Below are 20,134 nucleotides of genomic sequence, written 5' to 3' on the forward strand. Positions count from 1 at the left end.
TGAGGATTACGTACGATATATGACCTTTTTCATAAGATTCTATCTAATAGATATAAAATAATTCATAATGTTTTATTTTCGCATAATTTTTGCAAAAGCTGCATTACCACTTTTCGTAAAATAGTACTTCGTGTTTATTCTAGAAATAATTTCTTCTGAGAAAAAATATATTTGTTGAACTCGTGGTAGAGAATGAAATTATAATTTAATTAATTATGGAATTGAACAAATGGTCCTGTTAGAAATTAAAAATTGTAATAACACAAATTCTAAAAAATGTTCATTTACATCAGAAAAATTCTTATTTCACCTTAATATACTTCGTAATGAAATCGTTGCAGAGAATCTCACGAAGGGAAATCCAAGAATATATTAAAGGATGGTTCGTCCGTAACGAGAAGAAAGAAAAGGTCAGTTACTACGAATTCCATTTTCCTGCCGCGGTAGATCCATAGTCGCGATCAAATGCAACGCAACAACGAAGCTTATTTGATTCGACGATGAAATTCAACGTGATTCGTGCCTCTCTGACACTTTTTTAAACGAGGTGAATCAAGTTTGAATCATCGGATACACTGGGAAATTGGGATCTCTGTGACTAAAAATGGCGCAAAAGGAAGATAAAAGAGGTACAATGGGGGAACTGTTATTAGCACAATTATTTCGATGACTTGCTGGACACAGTATCGACTTTTCAGCTCGTCAATGCCTCCGGTGGAATTCTTCCACGGATAAAACGCGACAGATATTTCTGTACACTCGTGAATGTACTTCTTTATTGCACGCTTCGATAATAATAGTCAACTAAAAGCAGTTTCGTGCAATGAATTAGGTATCAACGATGGATGATACTTTATTAACATTTCTGGACTGTTCATCGTCGGCATGATGTTTTTCAAGTTTTTCTACCGCCATATGGTGATGCATACACAAGGTGTTTCCAAATGTAGCGTGAAATATCTAACTTTCGTTACGCAGTGAAACGCCAGAACATGTGTCATTCTTCATTTTCTTCGTGCCCTCCCTTTTTACATCTTTCTTTTCTCTTTTTACTTTTACTTTCTTCCTTAACTAAGAGAAATTGTAAAATTCATAAGGGCAAAGGGTGTGGTTCACCAATTATTTCTGTCAGGGTTACACCATTTTAGTCTTCAAGGACAGCATTTTTCTTTTTTGAACTGAGCGATGTACAATAATATGACCTTGAAATCGAAACTGAATTTCTTAAATCCATACTCCGTGCATTATCCTAGTAAGAAATGAAATAAATAAAAATCTTCCATTTAAAGAGATAAACGAATAGACGGCAAGCTGCTATAAATTTCTCGCTCGATTTCAATCTGTTAACTGAGAAGGATAAGTTGTTAGGACATAAGAATTTCTTTATTCGATGATTCTATTTATCATTTCATTTCTCTTAAAAATAGATTATATCGTATTTACATTCGTAGAAACTGATTTGTTTGTATTAACATTTGGTCCCGTAATTACAGAGGTTTCCCATGAAAGGATAATGCAGTTAATAAAGACTTGGCTGAGAAGTATCTTTCGAAAAACTAAAAAAAATTCAATGATCCGAATTTACACGAAATTCTCTTATTATCACTTTCAATCACGTTTCATTTTCAAATCTTCTCCACGTAGAATTAATCCCTATAATCTTCTCTTGTTCCAAAGAACGCGATCTCGCCCTGAGATCGTCAGGTCGAAGGTTAACCAGCAAAGTTGCCAGCAGTGGAAGGGTCACATATTAAATTTCGACAGCGATCGCATCATATAAATTGCTCGTGACAGGCTGTCACGACTCACTATACAGGAACCAACATATCTCAATTCCTCCTGGAGTAACGCTAATGGATACTCTCTTCATCGATACTAGAACATGCCATCATGTAATTTGAAGTAGATCAAAATCAGAAGAGATGTCACGACTTATTGATGACTACACAACTAATCATGCGTACCTTATTAAAAATGGCCTTCGTTTATCAAGGATCAGCGACTAATTAGCAAAGGTCAGCATCAAGACGTTACGAGGCTCCATGAAAGAAGCCTCTGCTTCCTTGTTTAAAAAATATCAACTGATAAGCTCGACCTTTCGTGAAAAATGCTAATAATGCATTTAAAGCGTGCACAGGATGTTTGAAAATGCGTGATCTTTGTGGTAAAAAATTAGGAATATTATAATAGTTACGAGCTACGATGTTCTTCTGGTTCTTTGAGTCTCTAGTTTTTGAGACGCGTTAGTCAGCGACAGAAGACAATTAAATAGCCAAAGAAGTATTTACGAAACAATAAATCGCCACAAATACAATCGTCAAAGCATTGATCTCAAAGGAAATGAAAACCATTAAAACCTCCTTAAAAATAAAAAGTCACTCACGTTATAATCAAAATTCAGTGAAAATTTAATAAGAGTTCTTTGAACTATTTTCGATTCGCTGAAAATTACAAAAGAAACCATTCATATTTCAACAAAAACGCAATAAAAACTTCATTAAGATTTTAAAATATATCGTCTATAATATAAAATTTTTCATCCACATAGCTGACCCATTTATAATCAAATAAAATAAGAATAAAATTCCATCATTTCACACTTACTTTTCTATTACCTCCCCTCCCATCTTCCCAACCTCTGCAGCTAGGGATATCAATCTCATAAATCCGAAAAATCCTCTTCAATGTCCAACTATCCTCCACAAATTCCACAACCTGGCGAGTTTCATCAGCCGCTTCCACAGCCGGCAAACTTTTCGCCATTAAATTTCTTGCACGTTCAACGTTCTGTTCAAGCCGGGTTGCGTCCGAAAAGCCGCAATTATGAAACCCCTTCGACGTTGATCTATCTAGCGGTATTGTTAGCGAAGAGAAGCGATCGCGAAAAGAGGAAGAGCTGAAATTATTCCGCCCTGGCATGCGCAACATTTCAAATTGGCACGATGTTTAGGCGTATCCTACGTAATTACCGTTCAACGTATACTTTCGCGTAAGATATTTGTCAGTGGGATTCACAAAGTTCTTCGATCTTGACATTTCGATGGCGTATATTCTCGATCGTATTTTCAACGCGCTCGAGAAACAAGGGGCGAGGATACATGAAATTGTGTAAGAAGAAGGGAGAAAGGATAGATTATTTACTTTTCGTGCAACTAGTGTAACTGTTATGCTATCGATGTATGCACGTGTCGAGTACAGCGCAACAATTTTCAGGAAAACAACAGTATCTCTTTCTTTATGCGCGTCACGAATAGTTAAGAATATTTGGGTAAATATGTATGTATGTATGCATGTGTGTACATATATTGATAGGCTAAATACAGGTTTAAGTATTGATCGGCTTTGAAATTTTGTTCAATACGGTATTTGGAGTTGACGAAACTTTTATTGATTACGTCTTCGAATTCGACAAAATTTATATTGATCATGGTTTTTGAATTTATTAAAAATATTAATCATTCTGCTTAGGTTCCATTCCTTGAGTTCTATTCATAGAAATGTTAATCGGTATAAATCTTAGCAGTCTATTTAGGAGTGCTGTGTTTTAAATTGATCATTCTGGATTAAATATCACGTTTAGTTATACGATTCATTCATGCTAATAAAAACTGTCTCGTCTCTGCTTCTGGTTCCAGAATTATCTCAGTGAAATTTTAAAATAGAAATCTTTATGAACTCCATTCCTTTCCCCCCCATAAAACTCCTCCCCTTAAACGAATTCGAGTCTCAAACGCAAAACGCTTGAATAGAGCACGCGTTCCTTGTGTGTCGTATATTTTTATATCATAATAACAACCATCATAACCAACCTAAGGTAAACAGCAATTCGTCCAATCTACCAAAAACCAGCTAACCTATTATGTAAAAAAAAGAGCTTGAAGGTTCCATTTCCTTTGAAGATCATTTCCCTTTCGAATCTCCAATAGACCGCTAATTACACGATGAATCCTTATGCAAACGATTTTTAACGTTATCGTACGTTTAATTGAAGGAGTCTGGGGGCTATTTGTTAAGCTGTGCCAGTTTCAAGCCACTCGGTTACTTCCACGTTTCCCCGTCCATGGAGAAACAGAAGGAAAGAAAGAGAAAGAAGAGAAGCACGGATCCAGCAAGAATGCTAAGAGCATTCGAGGGTTCGTGACATTTCAATCCCTCGTTTTTTTTTTTCAAAGCTTCCAACGGAATCGTTCGTCCGCTCGTCTCTTCCGGGTGCTTAATTCCATGGTATAGACTGACTATAACGGCAACCCACGCGATTTTCGCGATTAAATAACGAATGAAGATCGGGTAACAGAATTGCTGGATCACGATTCTTCGCTTAAGACGATACACCCTACTGCCTGCGGAGAATACAGGTTCAAAAAATGAAGAATTATCATCGTCGTACATTTGTAACATAAGAAATTAATTTTGGGACATACAACAGATGGAAAAAGATTTCTGTTTCTAGATGGATCAAGAACATTTTGTTTTTATAACTTATATGAAATATATAGCACCTTTTAAACTAATATTACGTTGTGAAATGAAATATTCATAGAAGTGGATTCATTGTGGATTTTTATGTATTTATGGGAAATTTAAAGATACAAAAATGCACAGAATATATGTACTTGTTACGATATCTAATAGGTAAAATAATTTTCTATCTAATATCTACAAAAAAAATAATTTAAATAATAATGTCTGTATGTATGTAGCGAAGTCTTTAGCCTAAGTGGACTAGCCAATCTTCTTTCTTCTCTTTTAGTTCTTTTCGAAGAATGGGTTACCAGATTAATTTATAAAAAGGAATGAAAGTAGACATTCTTCTCGGAACTTCTTAGATCTTATTTTTAGATCTTATTCAATCACACTAATACTTAAGATTCCTTCTATCCTTATTTTTATAGCCAAACTAAGCAATTAGTTTTGCAAATCAATCTTCTCCTCCGATATAAATTAATCAAACGATCACTCTTAATTACGTACTTACTTTGAACATCGAAAATTACTTTGATTAAGAAGAAAATCTCCTTTCTCCAGTGAAATCTTAATCGCTATTTCGCTACAGAGAAAACTTTGCAGCAGTTGATAGAAATCAGTCTCGAAGTTTGATCTAAAGCTATGGAAACATCCTGTGCATAATGTAAACACGTTGAAACCAGTGAATTTTAGAAAAATAATTAACAAATTCCCCGGAGGAGGAAATACGAACCAGGGAAAATATTTTCTTTATTTGCGAGAACGTGCGAGATATATACGTGGCAATTAATAGTTTTATCTTTTTGTTCAATTCGTGGACGCGATGGTATGCGTTCATCAATGTCACCACACGCGAAGGAAATTTATTGTTCATCCATGTCGTCACGTGGTGATCCGCACGTGCTACTACTTAGACAAACAGGAATTTTTAATTAACCTGCGCCATGTAAAATTATCAGACTCGCTCTGTTTGCCATTAAATTCGCGAAAAATTAATTCAATAATTAAACTACCCATGTTTATGTAAATTTATATACTTATGAACAGAACGAAGAAAACGGAATAACAACGAATAATTATATTTTAGATACCTTTTATATCTTTTGCGAATTATGTGCATTCTGTGCATATTTGCACCCTTAAATTTCTCATAAACATTCGCTGTCTGCCAATAATAATTCCTTAAAAATTTTCTACATATTTCCGTATAACTTTATTCGAATTAATTTTATTTGCAATTTCGTTGAAGTTATATTAAAGAAGCCTTCTTTTAGTTGGTTTTATATCGATAAACACACTGTCGATGCAACGCTCACAAACTACCTACAGCATCAGCTAAGTGGCTCAAACCTGAAATTCCATTTCGTGGTAATTGCATCAACGAGGGGCAATCAATCCATTTAAATAGTGTTTTCAGACAAATTTACATACCGTCGTGTCCTATAATTTCATACTTTCGTAAACTGACGAGTTTTGCAACTTTGATGCAAGAAACATGTTTGAATGTCAACTATCAATAAGCGCTTAATCGTCTGTAGTCTGGAAGTTTTATTTATTACTACAAGAACGTAATTATTAATATAACTATTATTATATTTTGAAAATTTTATTTATCTATCTACTACTACACTTATTATAATTATTGATATATCATTATAACCAGTAACGAACGATTTACTTATCGAATTTTTAATCAAGGTAAAATTAGAAATACTGCGATTAACGACACGCTACAATTTTCTTCTCTTACAAGTGAACAAAATTCGGATTATAGAGACAAGTTATAAAACATGACGATAACTAGTGGAATTATTCGATAACTAAGGCTTTGTCTTAGAGAGGCGCTTTTAATAAGCATATTGCGGTATATTGTCATCGTGAGTGTTATTAGAGCTGTCATAGTACCGGTACAATAAACTAACTGGAACCAGGAAATAACCGATGCCGTGATGAGTCGTCGCACGTCCATGATTCTCTCGTGGTTACGTTCCCTCGAGAGGATAGACGAAACAGGAAATAATTTTTCGAAGAATCCAGCGTGCTTCGTCACGAAAAAGCCAGTCTGACCAGCCTGTTCACGTGGGAGTACTCCAATGAACTCGATAACCAGCGGTATTTACATGTGTATAAGATATGAAAGACTTTAAGGAAGATGATTATCATCTTACATCACTAATGGAAGACTAATACACAGAAATTGGAACAGCTAACATCTTCAGTGTCTTCCTTTATGTTTATTCTGTTTAATTCTTCGAGAAGGAAGCAAGTTTCTTTATTTCTTTTAACATTACTCGAGATAGACAGGCTGGAATATTCTCAGTTTTATATAAATTTCATCCATCGTGACCCAATTTCCTTCTTTCTTTCTTTTTTCTTTTTATATCTTTTCCTTCTTATTGAACTACTCTTCTTGGTCCAATTAATTTTTATGGAGCGATGAAAATAACAAATAAGTTTAACGAGCTCTGTTTATAAAATAAATCTGTGAAATAATATTCTCCAAACGAATCATCGACATTTATATATTCGTATACGCGTAAGATCTTATCTTCTTTCAGCTGCAAAAAACGTATTATATAACCAAGAAGTAATTTTACTCCAAAGAAACGATTTACCATTTTTGGATTTCGACGATCGATACATTATCCGTGAATTATCGATGGACATTCTGGTATTTCGTTATTTGTTGAAAAATATCACGGTTTTAGAAGAATGCTTATATTCGCCAGCACGATATTGAAATAAAATAAAGGGGGCCGAACGGCCAGGCTACAGCGAATTGTGTACAATCGATAGCTCTATACGTAGCTCAAAATAACTGGAGGATCAGCTACTCAAACAGCTTTATCGCTCATTCAGGTGTCCAATATTTCAGAAGCCCCAATACGCCGTGGAACTTGAACATTCTATAAAACAAGCACACGCGGTGTTTCTTTAAATTCCTCGCGTATTTCAACGAAGTACAAATACTTTAAAAAATAACTCGACAAATGAAAATCGTCAAGCTCCAGGTGGAATTTAAGACCGGAGAATTTTATCAGTCCAAAAGACAGCCGGATCTCATCATCCACCCCTATTCTTTCAGGTGCCATTCCGCCTCCTTTTTCCACGAAGAATGTGATCAACAAAATGGAACGCAAGAGAATAGATTTTAGAAGGGGAACTTTCAAATTCCAGTTCCTTTTAACACATTCACAGCCGGTGACGTAAAATTGCTTATAGTTATTTGTATATCGCAGGGTATTTCTAAAATTAAGTTCACGGCTAGAGCTGTTAACGCATCTTTTGCTTACAAATTTTGCTATTTAGAGATAAATGCCGGAGGAAATCTTTGGTAACATGATTTAAAATCGTCGTATTTTGTTTGGCAATCGACATATTATTTAATTGTTTTTATTCTTCAATCGTGTTTATTTCCTAGAATCTGTTTGAATTAATCAGAAACTACGTGCTCTTAGGTATGTACATACATAATATGTAGTAATATCTCTCAAAAGATTAAGAAAATTAGTTATATAACGTTTTATAATTCCTTTGCCAAACACATCTAATAAATGTTATCAAAAAAAATGTTTACAGTAAAATATTAATTTCTAATATATTTTATATTGTAGTTATATTATAGTCTATTGTACATAACAATTTGTATTATAACATAAATAGTAAAATAAAACTAATAGAAAAAATGATTGTGATGAAATTACTTTCTATTTCTATCAATATAATCTTGAGACAAGTTTTATTAAAAATTCTAGTTGAAATTCGAATACTCTAATTTAAAATAAACTAGAATTTAGGTAAGGAAGTATGATTTCTCTTTCAGCTCGACTGCCGTCATCTGTTCTTTCCCCGGTGTTAAAATCATACTAAATCAAGCCTCTTTTCTTCCCCAGGGAACAGGACCGGTGTTCCTCGTGTTAATTCGCACACGGTGCAATCCTGGAAACGCTTAATCCCATAGAAGATCAACCCACTTAGTCCAACAGTACACGAAGCATCGCCCCCGAGGTAGAGAGTTCCGGTTTATCATACTCGTGGAAATTAATGTGCCCTAATATCGAATTACTATACCACATCCAAGACGCGACAACTTCGAACATTCTATATTTGGTGAACGCTAGTTCCGGTCTCGTAGGGAATGCCATTGTGTGTCATTGACCGACGACACAGATCTTCCATCTGTGCGCGTCATGGCTGGCAATAAAATGACGTCCTTGAGAAGACAGAAGTAATATTCGTTCGATAAAAATCACGAGAAGAACGGGAGAAATGAAGAGAACAACGAAATGTTCCTTAGTACAAGACTTGGTTCTTTCATTGTTCTTTATCCTCGTAAAACTAAAGAGGAAACATCGATCGATGATCGAATAAAAGTCGCTAAATGGATTCTTCTCTGACGAGTGGTCTCTCCGCTATTTTAATAGTGATTTAATCCTTTGTTGGGCAAATAAGGGAAAGAAAATGTACGAAGCCATAATGTTGGTTTTTCGGAAGCAATCGTGTTTACATTTTGCACTTGCACTTGCACTTGCACTTGCACTTTGCATTTACACTTTTCATTTGCACGTTGCATTTGCGCTTTCCGCTTGCACTTTGCGCCAACGTTTCGTAGATATATGAAACTGCTTCAAGTCTGTCCCGAAGAAGTGGATTGTAATGTCTACGAAACGTTGGCGCAAAGTGCAAGTGCAAAATGAGGATGCAAAGTGCAAACACGATTACTTCCGAAAATCTAATATCGTGGTATTTCACCATCGAGAAAGTTTGAAATGTAAATTAAATGAAATGAAAGTTAAAAATGTAAGAAATTGGTTACGATCGATATGGTTAAGGTTTTGTACAATTAAAGTTTTAGGTTTGCAAATAGTCGCACTTTCTACCCAATCTATTCTAATTTTAATTTGTCCAATTTCCAAATTAAGTTGACAAGAAATCGTAAAAAATGATCAATATACTGTTGGATAGATTAAAATAAACCTTGGTATTTTTTGGTTTTATTACAGTAAAGCCATAAAGTGACCCGATGGAAGCTTCTCAAGCGGCTAGAAACACTTTGAGAGTCTCCGAGCATTATGAAGTTCAGGTTGTTGGCGAAGAGAAATTTTTCGAGTGGTTTCTTTAATGTTACGAGTTTCAAAGTCGAAAGATGATGTCTAAGTTAAGAACTACTCAAAGATCCGTAATTTTAGAACAGATCAGTTTTCTTATTCCAGGAAACTGTTCTTAGGTCAGTATATAATCTTTCTTATTCTTGTTCGAGGAAATTCTTCTTCGTTTAATGTATGATCTTTCTTTCCCCGAGGATATTGTACTTACTTCAATATAGAATCTTTCTTATTCGAGGAAATTGCTCTTAGTTCGATACATAATCAATCAGAAGTGGAGATTGCATAAAGGCTACTGTTAAAGCGACTGTTTGATTGAGCTGATGGACAACGATGAAGAGATCTTATCGATGAAATCGTGACCCGTTATCGATGTATCACGATGGTGGTCACTCGAAAACAATCGAGTGACACGAGCCAATGACCACATGTCCATCGAAATTTGGGTAATCGATTTCCCCTTATCTAGTTTGCGTTACCTATCTTCTCTGTATTCAAAGGTAACTACATACGTTCAATCTTCAGTGGTCGTACAATTGTATCTTTTAAATGATTACATTTGTACGATCATGAAATAGCAAATTATCGGTAAATAATAATATAAGAATTCTAAGAATTTTAGCAGTTATTGCGAAAGAGAACAGTCGATGACCTACGGAAAGCCCTTTTATCTGGTTTGAAAATCACATATGTATGCAATGATCTTTTTTAAGAAGTCAATAAAAATTCGATAAAACTAAGAAAATCGATAAAAACTTGTAGGTGCAAATTTTTAGAGTGTTTATCTTGTAAATTTCAAATTTTTTAATATAAGCCACTAGCAACATGTAAAAAAGAATGAGAAATTGATTTCTGAATTTTATATAAAATGGACTCGAAATGGACTTTTTTGATCCATCCACGCTTACATTTATCACGATATAGCACAATTAGAATAGTACAAAGGATCTGTTACTGCGAAGTACGGAGAATTTCACAGTTGACCATACCGAATAAAAATTGGAACGGTTTCGATTTATCGTATGAATGAAGGCGAAAGGACAAGGTACAGGCGAGTGAGCAACGAAGTTGCATGCGATTTCGTTTTCGAAAATCGCTAGGTCGACGTGGTGTAAAACCGGCAGAACGTTTTACTTCGCTGGAACTCCAGCTCTCGACTTTCATTGCGAACAAAAGAATTCATTTTTCAGCATGTACAATGCCGCCGCTTATTATACACTTTGGTATTGTTCGAAATTTTTTTTCTATTTTTTCTTCTTCTTTTTCTCCTTTTCATTTTTTCTTTTTTTTTCATTTATTATTCGACCGCTTCGACTAAAAATGGAGGCTGTTAGCTCGATTTAGACCGTTAAACGTTCCCACCATTTCGCGCCAACTTATTATACGAAGCGATTAACGAACACAAACTAATGAAACAAGATATGTTGAATGTTCGAACTAATACTGAAGAGTACGTACATATTTGAAATATTTACAGATTACGTACTATCGTTTAGGTAACGGTGAATCGCTTAATTGAAGATATTGGAAGAATGAGTCAGGTAACCAAGAAAATGAAGCCAATTTCGATTAAACTTTAAACAATTATCTAGATAATTTTGTTGCTAAATTAAAGTTTTAATTAATTACATAAGCGATTTTATTAATGAGGCTCGTTAGTGAAAGCTCTTGGAAGAAATCGTCCAACAATTCACGAACGCATTAGCAGAGTTATTTTATTTTAACGAATTATCCCATTAACCATTAAGCTATTCTACCAAAGGTTTTCATAGAAGACATGAATCTATCTTATGACATTCTCATATATATCAGTTATTTTATATTTTTATAAACCTTGTAAGGCAATGCTAATAATAAAGAATAATCTATAACATATCTCTATGAACAATTTTTTAAAATATAAATAAAATATATGGACTATGGATTTTTGAAAGAAAAGTTTATATAAAGTTTTTCACTTAGTATATCAAAAATAATATCAGCAAAAATAAAATCATGTTATTGGGCAGTAGAAGATGGAATCACGAATTACAAAACGTTAATGGCAGTCGAAGCCCGTTATTCCGGCATGATGAATGAAAAATTTCATTTTACACAACGAATAAACAAACATGCGCCCACAGGCACCGTGGTTCGAAGCTAATTACTCGGTCGGAGATGTGTCACGCGCGCATGTATGTAAGAAAGAATGCAAAAGCGGCACGTCTATTGATAACGAGGCCGACCGCGCATCAGGAAGTAGTAATTACGCGAGAGAATTTATCTATAGCGCGTATTTTCATTGTACCTTTAGCGATACAGTCAAGAACACAACACGACGTCGTTTGATATTTACACTCCTCTAAATAAGCCAAATTGATCAACTTTACTTTTTATACATTTATCAATTTCATTACTCGGGTACATAGCTAATATTTAAATAATATAAAAAGACAAATGAGCTACACAATGATGAGTTTATTTACAGTAAGATGAGATGCGTAATTGTAAATTGCAAGATAAATTTGAAAAAATTACGTTTGCAACACATCACCACTTTTCTCTGTTTTTTTAGTGTATAAGAAGTTGATCAGAATTCTGAGTGGCTCATTTGTTGTCCATTGTTCATTCACGTGGTATTTATGACACATTGTATACGTAATCATAATTAACATACTGTCAACTAGATAGCTTATATGCATTTGAATGGATGTTATTTAAAAGCTTCCTAGATAGGCCGTGAAAAAATCTCATAATATCGTAAAACGAAATATAAGATACGAAAATAGATTAATGTTTCTTGTGAATAATATTGTAATGGAATTGATAATATGTTAAATATATTATACTTATAGAATGTGATAAGCAGAGGTAGAGAAAATATAGTATAAAAAGATAAATGGCTTTAGGAATTCGATTTTTTTTACTCAATTTGTAAAATGGGATTCTTTTTTCAACAGAAGTACTATTTCTTTTACGATACAATGCCACGTGACAACGTGGCCAGCAAACTTGAGAACGTGGCCTACAAATATGCGAATATTGCCTGCGAACGTGCGAACATTGCCTGCGAACGTGCGAACATTGCCTGCGAACGTGGTCTACGAATGTAGGAACCTGTTCCACAAACCATACGTATTTGATTTGCAAACGTGGCCTGCGAACGTGAGAACGTTGCCTGTGAACGTGCAAACGTGACCACTGAATTTTGATTTTTGTCCCGAATCCTCATACAAATACCGCACTGTACGCCATTTCGAAAATTTAAAAATGACGCCACTACGTACTCAACACCTAGAAGATATGAACAAATAAATTATTGGAAATAGGTAGGATATATCTTTAAATATCTATATACAGACCAAAATTCCAGTTATAAAATATTTAAAATATCAAGAATTAAATATAAAACTTCAAATCAATATTGTTCTTAAACTCGAGTCCTTAGGAACGCAAGGAAATAACCGCGAAACGTTGACAAGAGCGTCGTTTCACATTCAAAAGAGAGATGTCCAGTGAAGCGCAAACTAAGGTACGAATGTTACTGAGTATTTAGCGGCAGAAAACATTCCAGGGAGATAGTAGTAGAAGAAGAAGGGACCGGTGAAAAAGAAGGGAAAAAGTCTCCACGACTGTATAACAGCAATTTTCAACCTTTTTTATCTTATGGTACACATAAACTACAGTGACCACAAGAAGTATTTGTATCACACTGCACTTATCTATTATGATTTATATACTAGTTAATTAGATCCAACTAAAATAAATTGCATATCGTTCAAGAGTAAATATTTTCATATGATTAAAAAAATTTGATACTACCATAATGAAATGTAGAATCTAGTAAAAGATCGCTTCATTGAAAAATGAGGATATGTACAAATATTTTTTGTAACCGCTGTAATTACTAAAATTCTACGGCACACCCGAAAATATATTATATTTGGTTCAAGACGGAACACTGACACCGAGGTGTTAGTTTCTTTTTCCCTTTTCTTTATTTCTTTTTTTTTTGCTGCTGTATTTTTTATTTGATAATCTAGGGGAAAAGAAATCAGTAACCAAATAACTAGGCATTACGTGCTTTTAAAAATTCTCGCGGCGCACCTGTGGACCTCTCGCGGCACACTGGTTGAAAATCGCTGCTCTACACGGTGCATTCCTTCTTTGGCCGTCACGTCGTGCTGCATGTGAAGTAACGAAGTTTCCGTGTGTAGTGTGTATATACGCGGGTGGCGAGGGACGAGCATAAGGTAAACATAAAAACGCCGAAGTGGAACGGTAAGTAAATCCAGCGAACAGCGAGAAAGGAAAGGCTTCCCTCTTGGGAAACAACTTCGAGGCGGGACTAAAAAACGCGTTTCAACGTGCCTTTCGAGTTACGAGCCGCTGCATCGTCGTTAGAAAGTAAACGAGGCGCCGTTTACTATAAGAATGTGTGTCTTCATCTTCCTGAATCGATTCTTGAATCGAAACGTTCGATCGATCGATAGTTAGGCGTAAAATGACAGTGTGAGCGACCTCATGAAATTATAAATATGTTACGGAAGTATAAACGAACTTTAGAATATTTAATTTTTGTTTACCTTTCCCAATTTATACATTTATAAGTTTATAAAACAGTAGAAAGAAAGAGTTCTTTTAGTATAATTGTATGTGAAGTTACTAGACAACTCATAGTATCTCTATTTATTTACTAGAAAAATAAAGCAGAAAATTATGTATATCAGTGATTTTATTTTACTCAAACTTAAAAATTGACTAATATTTAGATTTATTAATTAAACCCTCGAAAAAAATGCAATAATCGCCGTTCTCGATCAAATCAACGATCGATATATCGAAAGTATGATCGAGAAACATCTGATATCGACTATAGAATCGATATTCCTTATAGAAATCTTACTTTTTATGATATATATTTTAATTGTTAATGAATTGTATTAGAATAAAATACAAATTATAGTAACTTTGCACTATATACGGTTATAACCATAACGTTCAAAATTTATTTTTTTGTATCACAGAAAGTAACAGTCAATCTGTTAGATCATCATAGTCGGTGTATTGCTTACGCCACTCTAACCGGCAGTATAATGTAAAAAAAAATACAATGATAGCGGTAACTTGCCCATAAAGTATTAGTACCAGCTACGATTAAATAAACCAAACAAAAGAATGCACTTTTAGTATTCCACGCAGTGCAGTGTAATGTTTCAGAAAGGAAAGATGTGTTAACAATAAGATTTAATAAATTATATAAATTTTTCGTCTAAATATAGCGTCTATACAATTTTGTAATACTTACAGTTATTCGTACTTCTTTAATTTTCAAAATTGGGAATAAAGATGCAATATTGGCGATAAATATATATATTTTTTAAATAAAATTTATAACCACAATTTCTTACTTCCTATTTATATGTAATAATAAAGTTACATTAAGAAATTGAATTTTAGACACAAGTCAGAAATGACTCACCCCGTCCATAGTATGCTATTCGAGGGTTAATATTTGACACTGGGGCACTGTTTCGCAGTTTATCTACCTCGAACATGAGGTTCCATTAACGGTCCGTCTCGTTTAACTCTACTTTTCTTTATTCGACGCCTTTGTACGCACGTTATTACACTCAACTTTCTCATTGACAATCGTGTCTGAACCATGTACACGTGCTTCGTTAGAAGCCATGTACAAGCAGTGCTTTGCTCACCAACCGTGTACGAAAAGAAAAATAACCGGAAAGACGAAGATAAAAACAGTCCAGGAAAATGTTTCATTCCTAACGAAACGTTGAAACCGGGGATCGACCCTTTCCTATCGTCATGGACGCCACACCGCCACAAAACCGCAAATGACTAAACTCAAAGAAGAAGAAAAAAGAAAAACGTGCACTCACCGTTCCTGGATACATCCAACTCCACGAGATTTTCGAAGTTCTGGATATCTGGTGGTAAGCGGTGAATTTCATTGTCACTCAAGCCTAGCTTTCGTAGCTTCTGCAGCCGAAAAAAATTCTGAAACGAGGAAAGACACAATAATAAGCGTATTTGATAAGAAAATAACAACAATGACAATAAAAGCTACCCTTTACGCCATAAATAGTGCTTTAGACAGCACCCAACCCAGTAAATTAACTCAAAGAATTGTATTCTGGTTGCTAATATAATAAAATAAAAAAAGTATTAGTTATGCCGTACACATTCTTCGCCGTTACATTACAGCCGATGGTATGATACGTCATGGGCACAATAGCAAGAGGAAAAGAGATACAATGAGAAAAAGATAGAGCGAGAGAAGTAAGAGAGGGGAGAAACGCATAGAAAGAAAAAGAGATACGGGTTATAAGACAGAAAAGTTGGCATGTAGCGGTATTTGTCTACCTTAGGTAGATCACGAATGTGATTCGCGTCCAGCAGGAGCTCTTCCAAGCTTCTCGAATATCGTAAAATATCATCGGGGACGCACGGCAGAGAGCAATGACGCTTGTCAATGTATTCCACCTGCCTGTTACACCCTTTAAAAATCGGTATGCAGCGGAACATGGTATTCCTTTTTTTCACTATTAATCACGTTAAAAGAACACCGAACATAATTGTCCCACGTTGGTTCACGGCGGCACACGATGCTATTTGCACATTATTCGTCGAACGGGGATTAGATTAAAAGAAACTAGAAGGAAAACGAGCGGCACCGACACACACTTTCACGCCCTACTCGGCTTTAAACGCGCTCTCGGCTTGTGCCTCGAAGTCTGACGTCATCACGTCTCCAAACCACTGATCACGTTGCTCTAAAGCGACACACAACAATGAGCGAATACGACGCTTTGAGAAGACAGTTCCCCCACTACACCCTGTTCGCCATAAACTTACTGCACATATAGATGGGAAATCTTAAATAGAATGTTCAGTTATAACTATACGCTCTGATCACGGAATCCGTGATCGCATAGGGAATCCGGATAGGGAAAATTGTTGAGGATTCGTGATTCTAATTTTGATAGAATTATTAAATAGAAAGCTCCTTTTTTGAACATTAACTCTTTAACTAATAATACTGAATGTATCTAGAACTAGATTATTTCTGCTACTGTTTAATTAAATGTGTCAAGTTTAAAAAATCAATGTAAATTATAATTCACCAGTAATTAGTGGCTAGTAGGACAATGGAGAATCACGTGACCGGGTATATTTATCTCTCTTAACTTGACTTAAACGGAGTATAGATATGAAATATATACTTATAATCGAGAAGGTACTTTAACTAAGTTTTAATTATGATACTTAGACGATAAATTAAAAATATTTGTATGTTGGAAATTATGGAATATCTTTTATTCTAATAGGGACTAGTTATTTTGAAAAATGTTGTTATGCGGCCTTTACAAGTTATGTTTAACTTGCATAATACAATCTGATATAACATAATGTATTTTATTTATGCTGCTAATTAATTTAATAGTCTAAATTACTGGAAATACATTTCAATAAATATTCAGCAAAATATAATTTATTAGAAATGATTAAGCTGAAATCAGTACTGAAGCCGAAGAATTCTGATATTTATTTGTATAAGACTAATCTTTTATAAATAATCGAAATCGTGTTCTCTTGAAAGAATAATTATACCACGAATATTATTTAATAATTCTATATATGTCAATTTCTCAATATTTATGAATATTTTGATTTTTACCGATAGATGACACAGTTTCTTTCTTACCAACTACCTTTTCATTTCAATTTTTGTGACACAACCGCAAGAGTGCATTGTCAAGTAAGAAGGGATGAAAAGTCGTACTTCAAACTTGTTTATGTTAAAATTATTTTTAATTACAAATTTCATAACAAAATAAAATGTAAATGCACATAAATAATTCGGAAATCTTCTATGAAATGTATGAAAAAACTAGTTCTTTCCACAGCTTAACTCACTTTGCATACTCCTTCATGTGACATATGTTATTTATTGATAATAAGTAGGACACATATGTATAGGCTGGTAAAGCTAAGAACTTATTTGCATTACATATTCGGTGAGTTGCCATTTTTTACACTTGACCTTACAAATTATAGATATTACTATTGCTTCGACTATATAATAATCAGATCCATAAAAAGTTATTATTCTTAATAAAATTATTATATTATCTCACATTTTTTTTATTACAGTGTCAGATCTATATTTTCAAACATATTCATTCCAATATGACTATTGCATTAATATCAGAATATCTGGAAACACATCAAGGTAGAGATAAATTTTTGAGAACATTGTCTTATATGGCAAAATTTGCTACGTTGGGCACATCTTCAAATGAAACAGAAAAGAAATTAAAAATATTTAGCAGTCAAATGAGTGAATGCAGAATGATTTTAAGATTATTAGATGACATACCAACCATTCATTATGCAATGAAATATGGATGGGGAAAAGAGGTATATATATTAATGAAGTAAAATATACTTACAATGTAAAAGAAAATAATTTCTGCAAATTGTGTTTCATTTTCTATATATTAATGTAATGTACAAATGTATACTATTCTTCTACAGGCATATAAATTTCATATGTCATCTAATAGGAGCCAGATCGGTTGATCAGATGTGTGGAATTAATGCAGATTTTGGTGGATATTATGTTTGGCCCAGTAGAACACACTTTTTGGGCTGGCAAACATAAATTGATTAAAATTGATACTGAAGCATGGAATAATGCTTCAACATGGTTCTGGATAACTTCTCTGCAACTGTCATTATTAAAGTATGTTATACAGAAGATATAATTAAATATTGTACTTAAACGCTTTGATTATATGTATATCTTTTTATAGATCTCTGCGAAAATTAAAACAGTTTAGCAATTATAAGACGCATCTTAGTAAAACTAACTGCAATACAAGGTAAATTTAGGAACACTATACAAACATTTTTATACTGATATGATTAATATGATGTTATAATATCAATTATTTATTTTTATTTTATATATATAATATTTATTTTTGAACAGAATTGCCTTGAAGACGGTAAGCAGACAGAGGTGGAATGAATTACTAACTTGCATAAGATTAGTCTTAGATATAAGTTATGCAGTTAGTTATCTGCCATCTGGCACATTCTGGGGAGGACAGTTGAAAACTTGGCAAGTTGGGGCACTTGGAACATTGTCTTCCTTGATTGGTTTGTATCAAGCTTTAAGTAAACAAGCCAAACACAAAAGTTCATAATATCTACAGTTAAGAATAAGGTGGCAAAAATTGTTACAATTATCAGTATGAATATATTTTTTTATTTCTGTTAATCAATTTATATAAGAAATGTGTAATAAATGTCAAATGAATCATAATTAAAAGAAAATAAATCTTAATTGTTTAATCTTTTTATGTAATTTAAAGCACAATTTTATATATTATGAAACAATACAATATTGTTAACATAATAAAGAACAATTTATTGTTTTTAATATATCAATTTTGTGTTACAAGGTATGTTTTAACAAGGATATATGCAGTAGGAAAAAAGCTAAAGCAATATAAATTATTGATATTTCGGATAAAGCTTACTTGATTTTAAGCTAATTAGTATTTATATATGTTTACTATTGATCGAATCGCTTTTACATGTTATTCGAATGTATTTGTAAATTATAGATATAGGTTCTATTATCAATAAAAGTGAAAGAATAGGAGGCACTTTCTGTATGAACATAAATAAAAATATTTTGCTACCTAGAGCACGATGTAATCATTGCCTCGCGAGTGGTTAAATCTCTTAAAAGTGTTAAGAAAACTTGACATTATGCGTACCAGTAGCAGTCTTGTTTCTTTAATAATAGATCACCCTGTATCGCGTGGTTATCAATGATTTAAAAATAATTTGTGTTTTCCACGTTAGAATAAAATCTATGGAGATTATATTAAAAGGCACGACTTATTAAAAGTTTGTAAATAAGATAATATTTCCGATAAAAGAGCATCTTTAAAATTTCTGACGGCTCATTATTCATTATCTTTTCGCCGTTAATTCGTTAGTTTTTAGTCTAAGAGTTTTTGTCGTTCATTAGTTTAGAACCATTCTTAGGCATTAGCAAAAACTGATCTTTTGTTTACTAAAAACTTTATGATTACATTCGAAGCTTTTGTAGAATATATGTATATATATATACATATATTATTTTGTATGTTGTATTAAAGCACTTCATAGGAGTATTTTCTTATGTATATAATAACCATATTGTTTGATAATTGTATTTGATGTAACACGATATATTTTTTTTGTATATTTGTTCCACTTCCTTAAACCAGGCGAAATTTTAATGACTCAGAAATATGATAAATTCACCTTCCCTTTAATATGTTTTAAGTAATTCAGTACTATAGCAGTGTAACTTGCAGTTGATTATATGAATTTTAAATTATTTAAATCTTAAATTTATACTTTTATCTTGGATCATCATTAATGTATGATCATCATTAATGTATAATCTATAATTATTTAAAATAAAGAATATAATATATAAATCATAATCACTATTATCATAAATATTGAATATGAAATATTTGAATAACATCGTTTTATAC

The 20,134-nt window shown here is 33.3% G+C and overlaps 2 protein-coding genes across 12 annotated transcripts in view; one reads left to right on the forward strand and one right to left on the reverse strand.

The window, feature by feature from the left end:
* LOC117240402 (protein lap4) overlaps positions 1–16,379 on the reverse strand; it is a 52,231-nt gene extending 35,852 nt beyond the window's left edge. For 10 of the 11 annotated variants that reach the window (XR_004494680.1, XR_004494679.1, XM_033506440.1 and 7 more), the window contains exons 1-2: positions 15,933–16,379; positions 15,449–15,566 (exon numbers count right to left, since the gene is read on the reverse strand). Coding sequence is in view for 9 of the 11 variants with exons in the window: in XM_033506440.1 (XP_033362331.1) it covers positions 15,449–15,566; positions 15,933–16,094 (280 nt within the window). In the remaining 2 variants the exon portion in view is untranslated. The remainder of the gene's footprint in view (positions 1–15,448; positions 15,567–15,932) is intronic. The other variant, XM_033506437.1, reaches the window with a different exon arrangement.
* Positions 16,380–17,296: 917 nt separating this feature from the next.
* Positions 17,297–19,760, forward strand: LOC117240362 (peroxisomal membrane protein 11C). Its single transcript, XM_033506371.1, has 5 exons — positions 17,297–17,587; positions 17,724–17,990; positions 18,137–18,315; positions 18,386–18,454; positions 18,565–19,760. Exons 2-5 carry the CDS (start codon positions 17,760–17,762, stop codon positions 18,779–18,781), a joined length of 696 nt encoding a protein of 231 aa, XP_033362262.1. The 5' UTR covers positions 17,297–17,587; positions 17,724–17,759; the 3' UTR covers positions 18,782–19,760.
* Positions 19,761–20,134: the final 374 nt, after the last annotated feature.

The sequence above is a fragment of the Bombus vosnesenskii genome, unplaced genomic scaffold (assembly GCF_011952255.1).
Source record: "Bombus vosnesenskii isolate JDL3184/JDL3185 unplaced genomic scaffold, Bvos_JDL3184-5_v1.1 scf7180000014621, whole genome shotgun sequence".
NCBI lineage: Eukaryota > Metazoa > Arthropoda > Insecta > Hymenoptera > Apidae > Bombus > Bombus vosnesenskii.

What these genes read in the sequence shown, in the direction of transcription:
- LOC117240362 (XM_033506371.1), top strand. Translation starts at nt 17,760, where the DNA reads ATGACTATTGCATTAATATCAGAATATCTGGAAACACATCAAGGTAGA. An exon ending in AATATGGATGGGGAAAAGAG is followed by an intron (nt 17,991 to 18,136) that starts GTATATATATTA and finishes GTCATCTAATAG; the next exon opens with GAGCCAGATCGGTTGATCAG. An exon ending in AAAACTAACTGCAATACAAG is followed by an intron (nt 18,455 to 18,564) that starts GTAAATTTAGGA and finishes ATTTTTGAACAG; the next exon opens with AATTGCCTTGAAGACGGTAA.